The 20,843-nt window shown below is 42.0% G+C and overlaps 1 protein-coding gene across 1 annotated transcript in view; it reads right to left on the bottom strand.

The window, feature by feature from the left end:
* ASPG (asparaginase) overlaps positions 1 to 20,843 on the bottom strand; it is a 126,262-nt gene that overhangs the window by 53,916 nt on the left and 51,503 nt on the right. Inside the window, exons 7-10 of the mRNA XM_036752602.1 lie at positions 18,309 to 18,421; positions 3,216 to 3,398; positions 2,178 to 2,291; positions 727 to 846 (exon numbers count right to left, since the gene is read on the bottom strand). Coding sequence (XP_036608497.1) covers positions 727 to 846; positions 2,178 to 2,291; positions 3,216 to 3,398; positions 18,309 to 18,421 — 530 coding nt within the window. The remainder of the gene's footprint in view (positions 1 to 726; positions 847 to 2,177; positions 2,292 to 3,215; positions 3,399 to 18,308; positions 18,422 to 20,843) is intronic.

Here is a 20,843-nt window from a genome sequence, read left to right as displayed (position 1 = left end):
AATTCAAGGAATTTTTTTAAAAATTAAGCGATGAGTCAGAAATGTGAGATTTATTCTCTTCTCACTGACTTGATATTCAATCTTAACTAAAACTCTGGGCCTCAGTTTCCTCATCTGAATGGTGAGGGGGTTAATATTGATTCAAAGATCTCTTACATCTCTAAAATCCTATGAATTCAATTTGATTTCATTCAACAAGCATTTATTTAGTGCTAACTGCATGCATAGCACTGAGCTGGGTGCCAGAGAGATATAACATTCATAAAAGAAAAGGGCACTGCCTCAGGGAGTTTACAGTCTAGAAAAATAATACAGTACATTAAGGTTCTTCAAGGCATATGTCCATTCTCTCATAACAACAATATGAGCTAAGTAGCAAGAATTGCCCCCCGTTTTACTGATGAGGAGAATATAGGCTCAAAGAGGAGAAAGACGTGCCCATAGTCACACAGCTAGTAACTGGAAGAACTAAGAATCAAGCCTGGTTCTGCCCTTCAGAGTTACCCAGAACAATTTTCCACACCTGGCTTTTTAGCATGACAAAGTAATTGGGAATTGTTAACGCAACCAGAATAGTTAAAGGCCAATTCTCCCTGACAGAGAGGAGAGCTGCTTTCTTCCCTAGAGTGACAGTGTTGTTTGGTTCCTGGGAATGGCAGGATAGGACAGTCAGTAAGGTCTCCAGGTTTCACAAAGCTGTGGGGCCAGTCACAGACGAGCTCTCACCTGGCTGCAGTTCAGGTAAAGGAGGTTGGCGATGAGCTGGACAAACTTGCTGTCCCGAAGTGAGACCCGGACATCTTTAGGTAGGGGCGTCATCTCCCCCCTCAAGTTCTTGGTCAGTAGCTGGAAGAGGAGGAAATGTTTCCTAGAATCAGAGAATCTTAGACATTATCCTTTGAACCCAAACCTGAACTGGAATGACTCCTCCAATACCCCAGTGAGAGTCACTTCGAGTCAGCTTGAAGACCTACAGTGAGGGGAGTCATTTGTCTCCAGAAGCAGCTTAGCTCATTCCACCTTTGGACAGTTCTGTTGGAGTTGCCCTTATGCCCAGCTAAAATTCACTCCTGAGACAATCCATGGTCCTAGTTCTGCCCTCAGTGGCCAAGAAAAATAAGTATGATCCTTCTTCACATGATAACCTTTCAGATACTTAAAGACAACAACGCTCCACCGCCCTGCAGCCCTGGCTGCCAAACTTTCTCTTCTCTAAGCTAAACATCCCTCGTTCCATCAACCACTGCCTGACAGGGCATTACCTCCAGTCCTTTATCTTCTACTAACCAGTAAATATCCTTCCCCAAAACATGGCATTCAGAAACTGGACATAATTTTCCAGATGTGATCTGAGCAAGGTAGAGAACAGCAAGATTGTCACATTCCACATTCTGGACTCCATAAGAATGCCCATGTGGTTGTGCTAACTTTTCTGGCTGACATATTAAATCATTGGTTCTTATTGGGCTTGAATGCCACCAAAATCCACAAATTACATCTCCAGTCTCCCTACATTTCCACAGGTTTTCCTTCATATCAGGAATATATTCCCTTTTCATTTGTACCTAATAGAGCCCCTACCTTCCTTCAAGGCTCAGCTTAAATGATAACTACTATATAAGACCTATCTTCCTACATCTAAGCACTCCTGCATAGAAATACATATAGAGACATCTGCACGAAACACATATACTCACAAATACACAGACATAACAAAAAAAGGAGAAATATGTACAGGGACACATAGACAGACATACTCCCTAAACACACTGTGGACAGGGCCTAGTATATAGTAAATGCTTAATACAATGCCTTACTGACTGATAGAGAGCTGACGCTGGGGAGCAGAACTAGGAACAATGGGTGAATGTTGTGGATAGGTATTTTTAAGTTCATCATAAAGGAAAACTTTTGAATCATTACTAGTCATCCAATCAAAGGCCAAATGACCACTTGTCATGAATGCTATAGAGAGAATTCTTATTCAGGTTTGGGTTAAACTGGATGACTTCTGAGATCTCTTCTGAGAGCCTGTGCTTTTTGTCTTGGGTAGGCTTCTCATATCCAGTTCATTCACAAATCCATAGGGACCCCTTTCCACCCAAATTCATACACCTTCAGACACTTGTGTACACAAATACATGTCTAAGGGAGCCCACAGACCACTGGATACTTACCTTCTTCTTGTCCTCCAGGCTGAGGTCATCCCGGCCCAGCACATAAGAGAGCTTGGCCAAGGCTGCCTCAGATGTCATATCAGACCCAGAGATGATGCCAATACCTGATAAAGCCTATAAAGAACAAGGAGGGATGAGGCTAAAAAGACATCCTGTGCTCTGTAAGGCTGCCCTGGTCCCTAAGACTGGCAACAACCCACTTCCCCACTTCCTACCCCTAAAAACTTTCTGCGGCTCAGTTCAGGGCCCAAATGGCTAATGCCAGCATTGCTGAAATAGAAAGCTACCACCCACAATGTCTGGCCAGGCTAGATAAATTGTAAGCCCTCCCCACTCAGTCTAACACCAAACTGGGAATGTGAGTGTTCTGTGTTATTGAGAAAGAAGGAAGAAGAAAGGAAAGAGTTACATGGGGTGGGGAATAGGGGATTCAATGAACAAGTAAGGAATAAGAGAATATGTGATGCAATGTCTGTGACGTGCCAGGAAGAGCCAGGGACTGAGGCAGGCGACCTAGGTTCTAATGCTAACCCTGCCAGTAACACATTGTAACCCCAGTCAAGGCTCTTTCCTCCTCTCTTGTCCTCAGTCTCCTCAGATGGAAAACAAGGAAATTGAATTTAATGATCCCTAGATTCCTATCTAGATCTGATATTCCATGTTTTCTGTTCTAAACGATAAATAGATATGCATATAAAAAAGTTTAACTCTGTAAATACCTTCAATGTTAACACTCAAGCCTTTGTTACCAACATAGTGCATGAATAGAAGAGTTCTAGACTGCCTCATTGCCTTATCCTCCTCCTTATACTGTAATAAACACTTACCTTTCGCTTTAAAAAATGTTCTAATGTTCTAAGAGACCTTCGCATTCTGGCATTCCACAAGCGTATCAATAGATCCTTTCCTGAGCATAATTGGACTTCAGACTCATAGGAAATATTTCTGAGCTAGCTGGCCAGGCCCCAAACCATCATTCTGGGCAGAAGATCTTATACAGCCAGTGTTGGCTCTACCCCCTGCCTAACCTGCCCTCACCATGCCAGTTGCATAGTCCGAGGTCACAGAACCCTGTAAGCAGTGGGTACAGTTGACAATGACCATTCCCCTCTCTGTGGCCTTCTTCAGCTCCCAAAGCATGTCAGGGTTGGTCGGTCCATTGCCTGTGCCAAAAGTCTCCATCACCACCCCCTTCATGGGGGGCTGTAGAAAGCCCCTCACCTAAAAGGAGAGAGGTCAGCATGAGCAATAAACAATACCAAAAGAGAAAAGAATAAAATTAACACATGATCTGGTGTGAAAGGGCCCCGGTTATGAGTCAGGAGACCAGCTTTCTATATTGACCCTGGTTACCAATGTGGTGTATAACATGGAACAACCCAGTGGACCTCAACTTCCTCCTCCATTAAATGGGAATGAAGATGATAATGGTAGATAATAATACTACCTGTCCTGCCTCCTTCACGGCATTGTTGTGAGGACCAGTGAGAGAACAGACATAAAATAAAATTGCTTTAAAAAGATACAAATGTAATTATAATGACCAAGCTGGGGCCTGAAGGAGAGTTGAGAAAGTTCCCTCACTCACACCTTTGCTGCAGTAGGGGACTACAGATGTCGATTACTGCATACACTGTCAGGCACAGGTGATATGTCTTTTCGCTGATTTTTGTCTCTCCTGTTTACTAGAGTCGGCTCACTAGGTGGGGAAGTGGGATGGATATATTTAGAAAATAAGATGATATAAAAACAAAAGATATCAAGAAAATAAGATGAAGACATACACAGGCACATAGTACTTTTAAGGCATCTTTAATATAATATGTATACACATAGATAAATATATACATATATAGCTGCTGGGAACTCCTTATACTGATGAACTCCCAATCTGCTCTATATATACATACACGTACATGTGTGTTTGTGTGTGTATAGATACCCACAATCTGGTCTATATTTACATATATATGCATGTGCTTATATCTATCTACATACATGTACATGTGCTGTGTGCGTGTATATACAAATATGTATACATATGTATATGAATAGGCCAGGTGTGTAAATTCATCGGTATATTTATGTAAATTTGTACTTGTGTATATGTATATGTGTGTATAAATATTCATTAGTATAAGGAGTTCCCAGTGAAAGACTACCTTTACCAGTGCGAATCAGCCCCTTCTCTACAAGTTATTCTTAAATTGCCTGGTGCCCTGAGAAGTTAAGTGAGTTACCCAGGGTCACCCAGCCAGGATGTGTTAGAAGCAGGATCTGAGCTCAGGGTTTCTAACTTTGAAGCCAGCTCTCCATCCACTATAGTACAATGCCTTTCAAAATTCATACAGCATTATTGCTTTTTAAAAAATGGGCTAGTAGTATATGGAGAGTAGGATAAGTAACAGGTAGCCCTGGGCCACTCTGGTATCTATAAAACATCAAGAGAACAAGGGAGGAGCAGGTAGGTGGCCCAATAGATAGAGCACCAGTCCTAGAGTTAAGAGGACCTGAGTTCAAATTCAGCCTCAGACACTTACTAGTTGTGTGACCCTGGACAAGTCACTTAACCCCTGATTGCCACAGAGAACTAGGGGAAGACCCCATATGTTTTAAGCTGACCTCCTGGGGAAAAAGGTCATGCACAATGGTCAAATAGGTATAGCTACAAGAAGTACCTTCATTGAGGCAATCATATATTCATGGGGATATGATCATTAATTCTCTACTAAAGTTGTCCTCTGGCACATGTGGCATGGAGGGGACCCTGAGCTCTCCAAGGCTATGCCAATGGAGTACAATCTCTGGCAGGTCCTGCCAAGCCTGGCCAGGCAGGTTCTGAATTCTAATCCAGTGTCTGTCATTTAAGGACCAGTCTAGCTTGGGCAAGGAAGCTCGACACCAGAAAGCTGTCTATCCAGAGAAGGATTGGGGGGCGGGGAGAGGAGAAGGGACAGAGACCTTACTAAAGGTGAAGAAGATAGAGGGGCTGTGATCCATTCTCATGGAAGAAGGGCACACATTGAGGAAACTCCAAAGCCTTGAAGTATTTATATACTGCTATTAATGATAATAATTGCTGCTGTTAATTAACTAGTACCATGATGAGAAGCAGAGTGGAGTAGGAGTGGTAAAAAGGGACAGCCTTGGAGTCAGTCAAGCATTCATTAAGCCCTATGCTAGGAACTGAGGGTACAATCTCCTCGTTCTACAGATGAAGAAAGGAGGCTGACCTTAGGTGACTTGCCTAGGGTTATATCTAGTAAAGATAGGGATCTTCCTAACTCTCGAGTCCAACATATTCTGTCCATTTAGGCCAAAGCAGAATACCTTCGGGGTCTACTCAGAACCTCTTCCAGCCCTGGCTCCAACCCAGAAAGGGAAGCATTTTACTGCTATTGACCTGTGATCTCTCCAGGCAAAGAGACTGCCTACATCAAGGAATTCATGGATCCATGGTGGTATATACAGCTACAAGCTTCATTATTTTATTTAAAAAAAAAATTCACATCATCAAAGCATTTTGATATCTCCTCGTAATAGCCCTGGAAGATAGGTTGGGTATTATTACGCTTGCTGACTGATCCACATTTTACAAATAAGACACTGAGTCAGAGACAAGGGAAGTTACTTACCCAGAATCACATAGCCAGTAAGCGTGAGGGTCAGTACACAAACACATATCTCCTGAGGCTAAGACCGTTTTCTCCCCTCTTCTGTGCTGCCTCCACATAGAAATATACAAGTTCCCTTCTTTAGAATGCCTCTGGCTGTTTAGACCAAGACAGACCATGAAGGAGAGAGCTCAGCAGAGAAGAGTGAGCATTGGATCTGAAGTCAGAGGCTCTGGGTTTCGACCAGAGCTCTGCCACTGATTTTACTACCTGTGTGACATTGAACAACTCACTGGGCCTTTGATTCCATGGCTCCAAATTGCAGGACTTGGACTCAGTGACCTCTAAGGACCCTCCCGGTTCTACATCTATGATCATTCACCTTTGTGTCCCTGTTTGTTAAACTCATCAGCTACCAGGGTGACATATTTATAAACTGATATCTCCTTTGAGAACGGGAGCCCTCACTCCCCCAGCAAAACCCGGTGATTAAAATAACCTGGAGGGGGACAGGCCCACCACTGCTGAACGACCTCAGATAAGCTCTGCAGGGCTCCGTCTGACAGCACATATTTTTATGAGCCATAAATCCACACGTAGGAACACAGAAATATTCATCAGCAGAATGGTGCGAGCTCCCTAGGTTGGCCCCTGGAGAACCTGGGCCTCTCGCCTGGGTGGCCAGAGCTGCCAGCCCCAATAAACAGTCCTTTTAATCCCTTAGCCCACTCGAACCTTGGGAAGCATCACATTCCAGGGACAATTTATTTAATTAAGGAGCCATAAGCAGACTTTTATTTTTCACCTGAGAAATAGAATTTCATTGATGGGAAGCTACCTGAATGGTGTTTTTCCCCCTAGACAGTATAAAATCAGGCAGTTGACCTTGATCTCCTGAGCCCCTCCTACCTAGATTGTTCTGTGTTCTGTGATTATTCTTTACCTTTTTTGTGTCCTGGACCCCTCTAAAAATCTGATGAGCCTATGGACCTTTTCTCAGAATTCTGTTTTTAAATGCATAATAAAATAAAACATATAGGATTGCAAAGGAAACTAGTAATACTGCAATACAGCGATCTAGTCATTTTTAAAATCAAGTTCACAACCCTGGGCTAAGAAACCCTGATCTAGGATACTTTCCTGTTCTGGTGTTCTATGCAGCAATCTAAAGAGCCCATCCAGTTCCGATATTCCATATTCTATAGTCAGGTACAGCCTATGACACCTCTTGCTACATGAAAGACAATGTGACATAATGAGGACACCAGAATTGGAATCAGGAAGGGTATGGACTGGACTCCTGGCTCAGCATAATCTTCATTAGCTGTATGGCTCTGGGCAACCACTTAACTACTCTGAGACTCAGTTTCTTCATCTGTAAAAAGGAGATAATAAGCTTCTGCATTAAGGGATCAAAGGGCTTGGAATATGATATTCTGGAGGTCAAAGGAGCTAAGATTAAAACCAAGAATCTCCTACCCAGCAAAACTGAGTATAGTGCTCCAAGGTAAAATATAGATTTTCAATAAAATAGAGGACTTTCAAGCTTTCTCAATGAAAAGACCAAAGCTGAATAGAAAATTTGACTTTCAAACACAAGAATCAAGGGAAGCATGAAAAAGTAAACAAGAAAGAGAAATCATAGGGTTCTTACTAAAGTTGAACTCTTTTGTTTACATTCCTACTTGGAAAGATGATGTGTATGGTTCATGAGACCTCAGTATTAGGGTAGCTGAAGGGAATATATATATGTATATATATGTGTATATATATATATATACACACACACACACACACACACACACACACACACACACATGTATATATAGACAGAGGGCATAGGGTGAGCTGTACATGAAGGGATGATATCTAAAAAAAATAAAATCAAAATTAAGGGATGAGAGAGGAATATATTGAGAGAGGGAGAAAGGGAGAGATAGAATGGGGTAAATTATCTCACATAAAAGTGGCAAGAAAAAGCAGATTGTTGGAAGGGAAGAGGGGGCAGGTGAAAGGGAATGAGTGAATCTTGCTCTCATCAGACTTAACTAGAGGAGGGAATAACATACACACTCAATTGGGTATCTTAACCCACAGGAAAGAAGGAGGAAGGGGATAAAAAAGGGGGGACAATAGAAGGGAGGGCAGATGGGGGAAGAAGTAATCAAAAGCAAACACTTTTGAAAAGGGACAGGGTCAAGGGAGAAAATTGGATAAAGGGGGACAGGATAGGAGGGAGCAAAATATAGTCTTTCACAACATGAGTATTGTGGAAGGGTTTTACATAATGATACACGTGTGACCTATGTTTAATTGCTTGCCTTCTTAGGGAGGGTGGGTGGGGAGGGAAGAGGGGAGAGAATTTGGAACTCAAAGTTTTAAAAGCAGATGTACAAAAAAAAAAAGTTGTTTTTGCGTGCAACCGGGAAATAAGATATACAGGCAATGGGACACAGACATCTATCTTGCCCTACAAGAAAGTAAGGGAAAAGGGAATGCAGGGGAGTGGGGTGACAGAAGGGAGTGCTGACTGGGGAATGAGGCAATCAGAATATATGCCATCTTGGAGTGGGGGGGGAGGGTAGAAATGGGGAGAAAATCTGTAATTCAAAATCTTGTGGAAATCAATGCTGAAAACTAAAATAAATAATATATATATGTATATATATATATATATATTTTTTTTTTAGAAAAAGGGGATAATAATATTTAGACTCCCGTCTCCTTCTGTGCCCTGAAGAGTTCTGATTTGTGGACAGGGAGAGTTTATTATTGATCTCCCTCCCTCACTATCTTCTCATTTGCCTAGATTTGACTCAAAAGGGTTCTTATACACAAGGCCAGACTGATTGATTACTGAGACAGATCTGTTTGTTTTAACCACCACGACTTCCAGAAAAGCCTTGTACCCCCGGGTCATCACAAACTGATTGCCATAAAGCTGCTATCTTTGCTCAAACCATTTTAAGAATGACTCTTTTGGGGGAGGGGCAGACTTCAGAGTTTCACAGAACAAGTTGCAAAGGGATCTCTGAACCCGCAAGTCCAATATGCACCTGACCAAAATTTCCCCTACATAAATCCCAGCAAGTGCTTGTACAGCCTTCCTCAACAGAGGTCTTCAACTCTAGGTGAGGAGAAACATGCTGCACCCCAAGGTAGCCAATTCCATTTTGGACAGCTCTAATTGGCAGGAGCTTTTTTCCTTACCTCAAGCTTAAATCCACAACTATTTCCCCTCGCCCTTGCTCGTAATTCAGGGTCTAAATCTAAATCTAATCCCTCTTCTCCATGGCAGTCCCTCAAAAACTTACAGACAACTCTCATGTTCCCCCAAAGCCTTCTCCAGGCTAATTATCACCAGCTCCTTCCACCAATCTTCACTAACTGCCTGCTGAATTGAATAGATCTGAATACCTCTAGCCCCTTCACACTAGCTGCCCTTCCCTGGCCGAGCTTCGGCTCAGCACTGTCCTAAAGAACAGCACCCAGAATCACACACGATGTGTGTGTGTCTGATGTAGCCTGGACTCTGGCTGTAGGCTGAACCAGGGGAGAGCCCAGCAATTTACATGAATACCTTGTTTCTATTAATGGGCTTAATTTCCAGTAGTTTGGGTCCACAATGAGCTTGTATTCTATTAAAAAAACCCAGATCTTTCCCCCACATGGATGTAGCTCACTTACATTGTCCTAGTAAAGGTGATTTTTTTGAACCCACATGGCAGATCTTATGTTTAACCCAAGTGATGGGCATACCAGTTATGGCTTTCTCCAAGTCGCTAATACAATGATTAAACAGCAGCACAAGGCCAAGCACAGATCCCAAGGGAACTCCACTGGAGGCCTTTCTTCTAGATGATAATTCGACACTGATGACGATTCTTCCAGTCCTATCAACTGAAAAGCTCTAAAACGACCCAACTGTATGTGGCATTATGGAGTCCACATCTTATGTTGTATGCAGGGTCAGCATGCAACTCTGTCAAAAGTTTTGTTAGCTAAACCCAATTAAACTGTATCTACAGCACTATCCCAATCGGCCAGTCTGGTAACTGACAATAGAAGGACGTGAGGTCAGTCTACTATGTTCTTCATAAAACCATACTGGTCTTTGTACCCCAAGCTTATTTTCTGAGATAGTCACATTTAGTTTAAAATTAGTTCTAGAATTTTACCAAGACTGGAAGCCAAGAATACTTGGCATTTCTCAATTCTCTTTCTTTTGGGGAAATTATCTCACATACACTTCTTCATTCCTGTGACACCCACTCTTTTCTACATAGTCTTTCAAAGACACTGTCAACTGCCCAGCAATTACATCTGCCACTTCTTTCAGCATCCTGGGACTTAGCTCACTCAGCCTTGTCACTGGAATTTATTCTCTTTTATCTCCTTACTTATCTTGGGTTTCAATTCACTATTTGCCTTTTTGGTTCTGTTATGATCCAAACAGAATTCTCCCTAGAAAAGAAAAAGAACTGGGTTCCAATCCTACCTCTGACACATATTGGTTGTATGATCTGGCAAGTGACTTAATTTCTCAGTGTACCAGGCAGCTGTCTATGACTCTGTGCTTCAGAGAAGGTGCCAGTCTTCATTGGCAGAGGAAGTATCCTGAGAGCTCCCTATGCCAATGAAATCAGTCTTTCATCTGTACCACACAACCTTTCTTGCCCTATAAATCTAAGCTAAGAAATGGGTCCTTTTTTTCAAATTCAGAAAATAAGCAAAGTGAGTGTTGAGTAGTTCTGCCTTCTTCCCCATTATCTATTATCACTGAACCATTCACCCCAAGCAATAAACCTTTTTTTAAAATCATCTTCTTTTTCTCAGGAGAACTTTTAAAATACCCCCCATACTCTCCTTTCCCTTTTGTCTTTAGCATTCAATTGTCAACCTCATCTCATTCTGAGCTTTCCTGTATTTGACACTATTACTCTTACATAAACTTTGATATTCATCCTCTCTTAGCTGTCCTTCTTTCCATCTTCTTTCTACGTTCTTTAAAAATATAAAGTGGTCTGGAAAAAGCAATGAAGACCCTGAAGAACTAGCAAAGCACATCTCTCACAAAGCAGAGAGGTGGGGCATGGCCAAAACAGAATTCTGTGTGTGCTGTCAGGTCCGGTCAATGTAATGTCTTTGTCACAAGACAGGGTTTGGGGGAGGAATGGTTGCAATAACTGATACAAAGACAGAAGGCTTCATAACAAAACATTTTAAAAACTTCTCTAAAACTTCAATGACTTCTCTGTAAATTTGCATCAGTTTCTAAACAATTCGCCTTTTTCCTCTTCAATGGAGATTCCTAGCTATCCCTGGTAGGCTGACAAAATTTATAAATTTTTAGTACGCAAACTTCTATCTATTACACATACACATTAAGAGCTGGAAGGGACTTTAGAAGCCATCTTTTCTAACCCATACACCAAAGGAATTCCCACTCTCATGTATCTGCCAAGTTGTCATCCAGATTCTAATTAAAGACCTCCAAAGAGAGAGAACCCATCACATCCCAAGGCAAGTCATTCCACTTTGAGATAGCTCTAATTGTTCAGATGTCATTCCTTACTTTGAGCCTAAATTTGTGACTTCTGCCCACTGGTCCTCATTCTGTTCTCTGGGGTCTAACAGAACAGGTCTAATCCCTTCTCCACATGATAATCCTTCAAATATTTGAGCACACTGACCCAGCGATACCACTGATAGGATTATACCCCAAACAGACCAAAGAAAGAGGGAAAAATCCTATAGGTACAAAAATATGGGGAATGAATTAGAGAACAAAATACAGTTATTTGAATGTAAAGGAATACGTTCATGCTGAAAGAAATGAAGAAAAGGATGGTTTCAAAGAAGCCTGGGAAGACTTGGATGAATTGATGAAGAGTGAAGTGAGCAGAGCCAGGATACACAGTAACAGCAATATTTGTTAGAATAATCAACTGTGAAAGACTTAACTACTTTAATTAATACAATGGTCCACAACAATTCCAAATGATTCATGATGAAAAATGCTATGGGGGCAGCTAGGTGGCGCAATGAGTAGAGCACCTGCCCTGGAATCAGGAGGACCTGAGTTCAAATCCAACTTCAGACACTTGACACACTAACTAGTTGTGTGACCTTGCGTAAGTCACTTAACCCCAATTGCCCTGCCAAAAAGCAAAAAAAAAAAAATGCTATCCACCTCCAGAGAGATAACTGATGAATTCTGAGCGGAGATGGAAGCATTTTTTCACCTTACTTTTCTTCTGGGTTTGGGGGTTTTATTGTTGTAATTATTGTTTTGTGACATGGTTAACATGGAAGTATGTTTTGCATGACTTCATGTGTATAATGGGTATTATACATTCTCAGTAGGTGAGGAAGGGGCTGGAAGGAGAGAGAAAATTTGGAACTCAAAAAATTTTTAAATGAAAGTCGGGGAAAAAAAAGAAATGAAGGGATGGTTATAGAGAAATCCAGGAAGACTTGGATAAACTGATTCTGAGTGAAGTGAATAGAACCAGATGAACAATTTATACGGTAAAAGCATTTTAAAGACAAATAAGAAAGACTCAAGAACTCAGGTCAACGCAATCAACCACCAAGATTCCAGAAGACCAATGATGAAGCATGCTGACAGGCCTGCTCTCCTGCCAGAAAGGCGAACTCAGGGCAAAGACTGAGACATATGTCTTTTGGACACGGCCAATGCAAGAATTAATTTTGTTTGACTATGAGCGTTTGTTACATGTATTTTTCTTTTCTTTTTGATTGTGGGAGAAAGAGAAAAAATAGATTATTATTCATTGGAAAAATTAAATTTTTTAAAAAGAAAAAATATTGAGTACAGATACTATGTCCCACCCATGTCTTCTCTTCTCTAGGCTAACCCCTTTCCCTTGGTTCCTTCCATTGAGCCTCATGATATGAATGTTAAGTCTATGGTTGACCTCTTCCAGATACTACACAGTTTATCAATTTCCTTTATAAACTGTAATGACCAGACCTGAATACAATATTCCAGATGGGATCTCACAAGAACAGAGTACATTGAGATTATCATCTCCATATTCCTAGAAGTTATGCCTCTCTTGATGCAGCCCAAGCTCGCATTAGCTTTTATGGCTTCCGTATCACATTGCTGGCTCATGTTGAGCTCATGGTCCCATAAACTCCTCAGATCCTTTTCACAAAAACTAGCCTATAGCTATGGCTCCCCCATAACATGCTTCTGAAATAGGTTTTTTGCACCAAAATGCAAGACTCGGCATTGATTATTACTGAATTTAGCTCTTGCTTGTTGACAAGTCCCGGTGAATATCTATGAGGTCACATTTCCCTCTTCAGTTCTTAGGAGCCTTTAATTCTTGCTTGTTGTCTAAACTTTGGGCATTATATTTGAGATCATGGGTTTTCTTCCTGGTTCCTTTCTTGGATTTTGTCTCCTGTGAACTTCTGGGTGTCTCACTTACTATTCTTTTGCCTTTATCGTACCTACTCTCTTTAGTGTCTACTGTGGGAGATATACGTAGGCAGTTTTCTCTCCCTCCCCCATCCCTTTTAGTTTAAAAGCCCTTTTAATTAGATTTGCAAATCATCTGACAAATACATTCTTACCAATCTTTGCTAGGTTTACTCCATCTCTGGCCAGGAATCTGTCATCCATATATTTTATGCCATGGTCCAGAAATCCAAATCCCATTACCAGACATCATGTTCTAAGCCAGCTGTTCACTTTCCTAATTAATTTTTCTCTTCTCCAGCCCTTGTCTTCAGTGGGCAGTGGTTAAGAAAACATAACCTGTGCTCTTATGGTTTTCAGCTTCTTGCCCAACACTGCATAATTATTGGTAATATTTTTATATTTCCTTCTGGTAATATCATTTCTGCACAAAGGAATAAATCTCAAGAGGTTGTCTGCTGTCTTTAATACATTCTCCAGGAAGATAAGAGACTTCTCCCTCTAGTCTGTCTCTGAACTCTTTGAAATCTATTCTTCAGAAATCTACAGTACATGTCAGCCTACGCCCAGCTTTCATTTCCTTCTTTATCACAAATTATCATATGGCATCAAGATGTCCCTCCCCCACAACATTTACATTATTTCTACCTGAAAGTCTAGCTCTCCCTCATTAGTGAGAATCAGGTCCCAGAGCGAAGTTCCTCTCTACTTTCTGAAAGATAAAATTATACTTAAGGCAAAGCAAGAAATTTGTAGCTGCTTTGCTTTGGGGGGAAAGAAGAGAGAGAGAGACAGAGAGAGACCGAGAGAGAGAGAGAGGGGCCATGTAAATGGAATCATAATTCTAGAGCTAGACGGGACTTCAGAGGCTATCTATTCTATCTCTCTCATTTTACAGTTGAGGAAACTGAGGCCCAGGGAAGTTAAGCTATTTCTTTCTCCACTGATCTTCACCCAAATGCTTTCTGTCTCTGGTTCCTGGACTTCCCCACACAATACTTCGATGTATTGGACTTCAGTGTGATTACTTGATGTAGTCACTGCATACAATGTTACTCTACTAATTCCTTCATCTATTATGTTTCTTTTGAAGGAGGTACAGCCTTCCTGAGTCATATTCCCCTTTCAAGTTCCATTTCAACAAGCATCAGCGATACATTTGAAGTCGCATGTGTCTGTTTGTATTAGAAGATTTAGTTCACCTGGCAGTCAGTGTGAGATTTTAGGGATAAAAGAGACAGAATCATGGAATCTTAAAATACTAATGCAAGAAGGAATTCTGGAGGGTATCTAGTCCAACTCTCTGGCCAGAGAAGAATATTCTCCTGACAAGTGGTCACACACCCTCTGATGGAAGAGCTTTAGCAATAAGCAACTCATAGGCTAGAGGTGGGAGGGGCCTTAGAGGCCCTCTAGTCCGAACATCTCATTTTACAGTTAGAGAAACTGAGGCCCAGAGAGGTTAAACGACTTGTCCAAGGTCACACAGTAAATCCTCTGACTCCAAAGCCTTTCCACTGTTCCTCTGCCTTTATATAAATTTAAGCCTAGATATAGGCAGTGACTTGCCTAAGGTCACTTTGCAACTAGTCATCACTTATAGGAATATGCTTTAGTTAGTGAAGAGGACATCCTAAATAACCTTCCAGGTAGCCGTTGAAATCCTGCATTAGGGCCCAAAAGGATAGAAATACCCAATTCCCTGCTCCTAGGACTTAAAGTCTTTCTGTTGGCCTGGCCAACATTAATATATAATATATTATATATTAATAATATATAATAATTATGTTATTTCAGACTAAGTTTGAGCCATTGTTAGGACTCACAAATCATTTGATTTCAGGGAGGTTTTGCAATACATACTTGTCAAGCTTTACCTAAGTCCCTAAAAGTTTTACATAAATCAAATTTTTGTAATTTGTATTTTAAATGTACCAAAGAGACATTATCCTAAATAAATCAAACAGTGACACCTTTGATAAAGTAAAAAAATTTTTACTTTTCCTTGTCTCACCCCAGTCTGAATTTTTAAAATCTGTTTTCTAGGTGTTCCTGAAAGCTAATAAGACTAGAAATGAATTAGCTTAAAATGTGTAAACTCTAACCCTGGCTCTACCACCAACTCACTCTGTGACCATGAGAAAGTCCCTTTCCCTCTTTAACACTCAATTTTTCCACCTACAAAATAATGTGTTATAACTTGGATTCCCAGCTCAGCCCCTAACTCACCATGTAACCAAGTCACTCCCCCAACTCGGTCTCAATTTCCCCTTCTGTCACGTGAGGAAGCTGGATTATGTCGGCTCTAAAGGCCCTTCCAGTTCTAAAATTCTGTGACCTGTTCATTCATTCTGCACTTACTTATTAATCATCTGTTCTGGGAAGTGGCTGCAAGTTTGGCCCTAGAGAGGAGTTGAGAGAATGAACCTTCCCTCCCTTCTTCATAGAGGTTGGTGATTATTGGAGTAGAACATTGTATACTCTGTCACATTTGATGGATGTGTTGGCTAGTTTTGCTGAAGGGTATTTTGCCTCTCCTCCCCCCCCCCCCCAGTCTTTCCTTTTTTATTACTTGTTACACAGGATAGCTTGCTGGGTAGGTGATGGGAAGGGATATATTTAGAAATGAAGATACTGTAAAAAAAAAATCAGCCCTAGGGGCACCCTTTTCTCCTCTCACCCGCTTCCACGGGCCAGGTCTCCCAAAACCCATCGAAGATAGCTCAGTGCAAGATTGCCTTTCCCCCACTGCCCTCCCCTTTCACCCAGGCTTCTTCACAGCCTAGAGGAGATGGGAGACAACAATTCTACTGCTTCAGATGAGACAGAAAATCATAAGGCCTTGCCACTTGCCAGCCACTTCTTCCTAAGGTCCTCCAGGTCTTGGTGTCTGGCCTGCAACTGAACTTTTAAAAAATGTGTTGTCTCCTCAGTTAGAGGGTGAATTCCTTGAGAGTAGAGAATGTCTCACTTTTCCTCTTTGTATCCCCAGTACTTGGCACATAGTAAGTGCTTAATACTTTTTCATTCATTTAAAATTTTTAAAAGACATCGGCCATGCCCTCAGAGAGCTTATAGTCTGGTATAAAGATAAGATACAAGCACAGATTACTATAACATACAATATCCTGTAATAAATGCAAGAGAGTTTTATGAAACAAAGTACTATGTGAGGACTGAGGAAGTGAACTACCAATCAGGGGAATCAGGAAAGGTTTCCTGGAAGAGGCAGCATTTGAGTTGGTCTACAGAGAATGAGTTGTAAAATTCAATGGGCGAACAGGGATTGAGGACATTCCAGGCCTAGAGAATAAGAAGGGCAAAGGTACAGAAGCAGGAGAAGGCAGTGCCTCCCCGGAAGGGAGAAAACAGTGCAGTTTGGCTGAAACATAAGGGTGTATGAAAGAATGTAATATGAGACAAGGTTGGAACTGGAAGCTCCAGATGCAAAGTCTCAAATGCTATACAAAGGAGTACAAATTTTACTAGATTTGAGCCGGAGTGATATGGACAGATTTGTGTGTAAGAAAGATTATTCTGACAATAGGAAGAAGAATGGATTGGAAGGGGGAGAAAACAGGAGTGGGAAGATATTTAAGAAAATGATTGCAACAGCCTAGGTAGATGGTAATAGGAGCTTTTGTTAGGGTGATGGCAGTGGGAATAGAGAAAAGGGTGTGGATTTGAGAGAAACTAAAGAGATAACTCAAGGGTCTTGGAAATTGATGGGAAAGATGAGACAAAGAAAAGAGTCAAAGGTAACCTCAGAGTTTGGGCAGCTAAGTGGCACAGTGAAGCGTGCTGGCCCTTGAGTTCAGAGGACCTGAGTTCAAATGCGACCTCGGACATTCATTAGCTGTGTGACTATAGGCAAGTCATTGAAGTCTATTTGCCTCAGTTTCTCATCTACAAAATGAACTGGAGAAGGAAACGGCAAGCCATTCTGGTATCTTTGCCAAATGGGGTCAGGGAGAGTCGGACACGACTGAAACAATTCAACAACCTCAGAGTTACAAACATGGGAGCCTGCGTGAATGGAAGGACCACAATGCTTGCCATCAGAGGAAAAGCAGCTTGAGGGGGACAGTCAAGGCACTCGTGGGACATCCAGATGAAGGTGTCCTATAGACGGAGATGAAGGTCTGGAGCTCAGACAAGAAATTGGGACTGGAAACAAAGACAAGGCAGTATTGATCCAGGGGGAGCGGCTGGAGTCATAGGGTTGACTGAGATTGGCACGGAAAAAAGCAGGACCTGGGGAGCCCAAGTGAGGAGGACAGATACCACTTCTTCTATGGCCAAAGGACAGGAGAAGGTCAGGAGAAGATGGAGAATGAGACTTCTAAGTTTTGAGGCACAGAGGATGATGGAGAAGGGAGTTTGGATCAGATGCCCTTTATCTTTCCAGGGAAGCAGGAGCATCTATTTTAAGTGTGAGTTAAAGGAGGGTCAGCATAGTTCACAGGATCATAAATGTGTGTAAGTACCTTAGAAGTCATCAAGTCTGGCCCCCTCGTTTTTATAAACTGAGACCAAGATAAGTTATATGACTGGCCCAAGATCACACAGTCAGTAAAGTGGCAGAACTAAGATTTGAACCAGTGCCCCTTATTCTAAAACCATTGAAATGAAAAGATTTGGAACAGACCTAGTGAAGAAGGAGGCAGACTCAATAAGGGCAGACCATGATTCTAAAGTCTCCTCCAACTCTGACTTTTTTTTTGAAACCAAAACTCTGATTTCATCAGTGTAGAGAACTCCTGGTGAAGAAATGCCCAACACCAGTGTAGATGGCAATTGTTCTGCAAGTTATGATGTTAAGAGAGCTCTGGGACACTGAGAGGTTAAGTAACCTGCCCAGGGTCACACAGATAATGTGAGATTGGCCGAGGTAAGATGTGAACTCTCAACTCACTACTCCCGGCTTCCTCTTGACAGCCTATATTTTGATTATTGCTTATGTTTAAAAGAAGGCAGACCAATAATAACATCCATTTCAATGAGGTTTGACCTGATCATCCCAGAAATTCAGGCACCCTCCCAAGCCCCAGTGCCCGTGCTTACCATGGCCGCAGTAATCCCAGGATAGAGCCGTAGAACCCCAACATTTCTCTCCATGTTACTGTGCACCATAAGTTGTTTGTTCATACTGGCCTTCAGAATGAGTTCATGGTTGACTGTTGGGCAGAGAAATAAGGCTCTTGAAGACTTCAACAGGAGAAGCTATCACCGAGTCCCTGTTTCTGTCCTGTGTTAGGGGGGCTTAAGATCTGCTGCTCCCCTTTGTTCCTACTGCCATTCCCTTCATTCAAATCCTGCTTATTCTTCCAGGCCCTGCATCCATTCTACCTCATTCAAATCTTTCCCACTGTCCCTGTCCAAACCCATTTCTCCAGTCTCTGGACACCCCATCTCACCCTTGACTGTACGGTTCCTGTGCTTGTCACTAGCAAAACCTGTGCATATGTCCTGTCTCCCCCAGGGCAGTGTGAGTTCCCCAAGGTCACACTTCACCCAGCTCATCTCCAAGTCTGGTCCCCTACCCCACCCCACCTAACAGCAGAGCACAGCAAAGCTAAAAACATTCAACTGGTGTCCAGGAAAGTACATTCCTACTGCACTGCATTTGTTTAACAAAAGGTACTGGCTGCCAGGGGGACACCAGATCTCCAGCCTCCCTCCACCTTCACCCTCCCTCAAACACACTTATCCAGATGACATCAGGTTACAGCGAACAGAGAGGGCAGGTCTGAAGGGTCAAAGAAGTCACGGAAGAGTAGGGTTGTGAAAATAGGGGGTGAACCAGGAGAATATTGTACATAGTAACGGCAACTTTGTGCGATGACCAACTTTGTTAGACTTGGCTCTACTCAGCAATACGAGGATCTAACAATTCCAAAAGATTCATGATGGAAAATGCCATCCACATCCACATCCAGAGAAAGAACCATGGAGTCTGGATGCAGGTCAAAGCAGACGATTTGCTCTTTTATGTTCTTGTCTTTTTGTTTGTTTGTTTCTTCTTTCTCGTGGTTTTTCCCTTTGGTTCTAATTCTTCTATACAACATGACTAATGTGGAAATATGTTTAATATGATTGCATGTATGTATAGCCTATATCAGATTGCACACCAGCTTAGAGTGGGGGGAAAATTTAGAACTCAAAATCTTATAGAAGTGAATGTTGAAAACTAAAAACAAATAAATAAAAGGGTTTAACTCACAGAACATAGAATATCAGAACCTTAGAACACAGAACACAGAATGCCAAAGCTAGAAGGGGCTGTCATGTAGACCAAGCCTCTCATCACATAGGAATGATGACAGAAAGGCTTAGTGAGGTTAGCTGACTGGCTCAGTGTCACAAGCAACTTAGTGAGGGATCCCAGCCCTAGTCTCTGGATTTTCAGTCCCAGGTTCTTTCCAGCAGACCAAGCTGCCTCTCAGCACAGTATTATGGAAGGTAGTTAGATGCTCCATTATTAAAATACAAGGCATTTATATTTTTTTAATAAAATAAGGAAAATGTATTTATGATAATTTCAAGGTCAAGGGAAGTAGGAGTGGCTGATTCGGGAGATAGGCAGGGAGGCCTGGGTACAGGGCCTGCGAATACTAAAGGCACTCCTCACTGCCCCCCTGTCCTGCCATCAATCAGTCCCCATACAATGGAGGGGCCAGGATCATTCGAACAGGGGAATTCTGTCTCAGCTGGGAGACCAGATAAGGCAGCAAACGAGGGTCGATGTGCCATTGCCTTCCAGTTTTCCAAGAGTTATGGCTCCAAGGGGAAAATATTTACACATAGGCCTTAATTCCTGCCTACAAACCAGCCCCTGGCTTTTAATTAAATGGACTGATAGATAAACAGTGACTCAATCAGAACATCTTACCCAAGGTCCTTCAATCCCCAGGGAAAGACAAGAGGAATGTCAGACTCAGACAGCACCTAGGGCCTCCCTCTGCTGATTATATCTATCTCAGAGAATCAGAAAAATCTTAAGAGTCCTCAGAGGTCTCTAGTCTATGCCTCCTCCCATTGGAAAGGTCCTCTGAATAAAATCTCTTTGCTTCAGTACTTTCAGCGATGGGAAATTCACTCTTCACAAGGTAGTCATATGTCTGAAAATTTAGAGATTCAATTCCATTCTATTAAGTGCCTACTGTATGCTCAACCTTGAACAGGGTCATAATTTTTCTCACCCCATCATTCCCGGCCCAATCTGACTGCGAGGTTGCTCTTCCCTCTCCTCTTCTGTTTCTCCAGTGTAATAGAAAAGGTTGTGACCCACATTAAAGGTATCTTTCAAAGCCTTCTAATAATCAGACTCCTATCTACTGACCCAGCATCATCACCAGATAACAGATGATCAGAGATCTCTATTCTAACCTGAATCCGACGTCATAACTACAGGTCTGGGGGAATGTCACTGTCATCCAAGGGAAGGGACTCAGGCCTTTTAGGGGACGTAAGTCAATAATTTAACAGCCCAAAAAGCTAATGGCATCTAAGGCCCCATTAACAGAAAGAAGCATGGTGTTTAGGCCAAGAAATGACGATTTCATTGTGCACTACCATGATCAGACCGCATCTGGAATG

This window comes from Trichosurus vulpecula, chromosome 3 (assembly GCF_011100635.1).
Source record: "Trichosurus vulpecula isolate mTriVul1 chromosome 3, mTriVul1.pri, whole genome shotgun sequence".
Classification (NCBI taxonomy): Eukaryota; Metazoa; Chordata; class Mammalia; order Diprotodontia; family Phalangeridae; genus Trichosurus; species Trichosurus vulpecula.
Note: the sequence above shows the minus strand (reverse complement) of the source record. Positions and strands in the feature narration are given on the sequence as shown.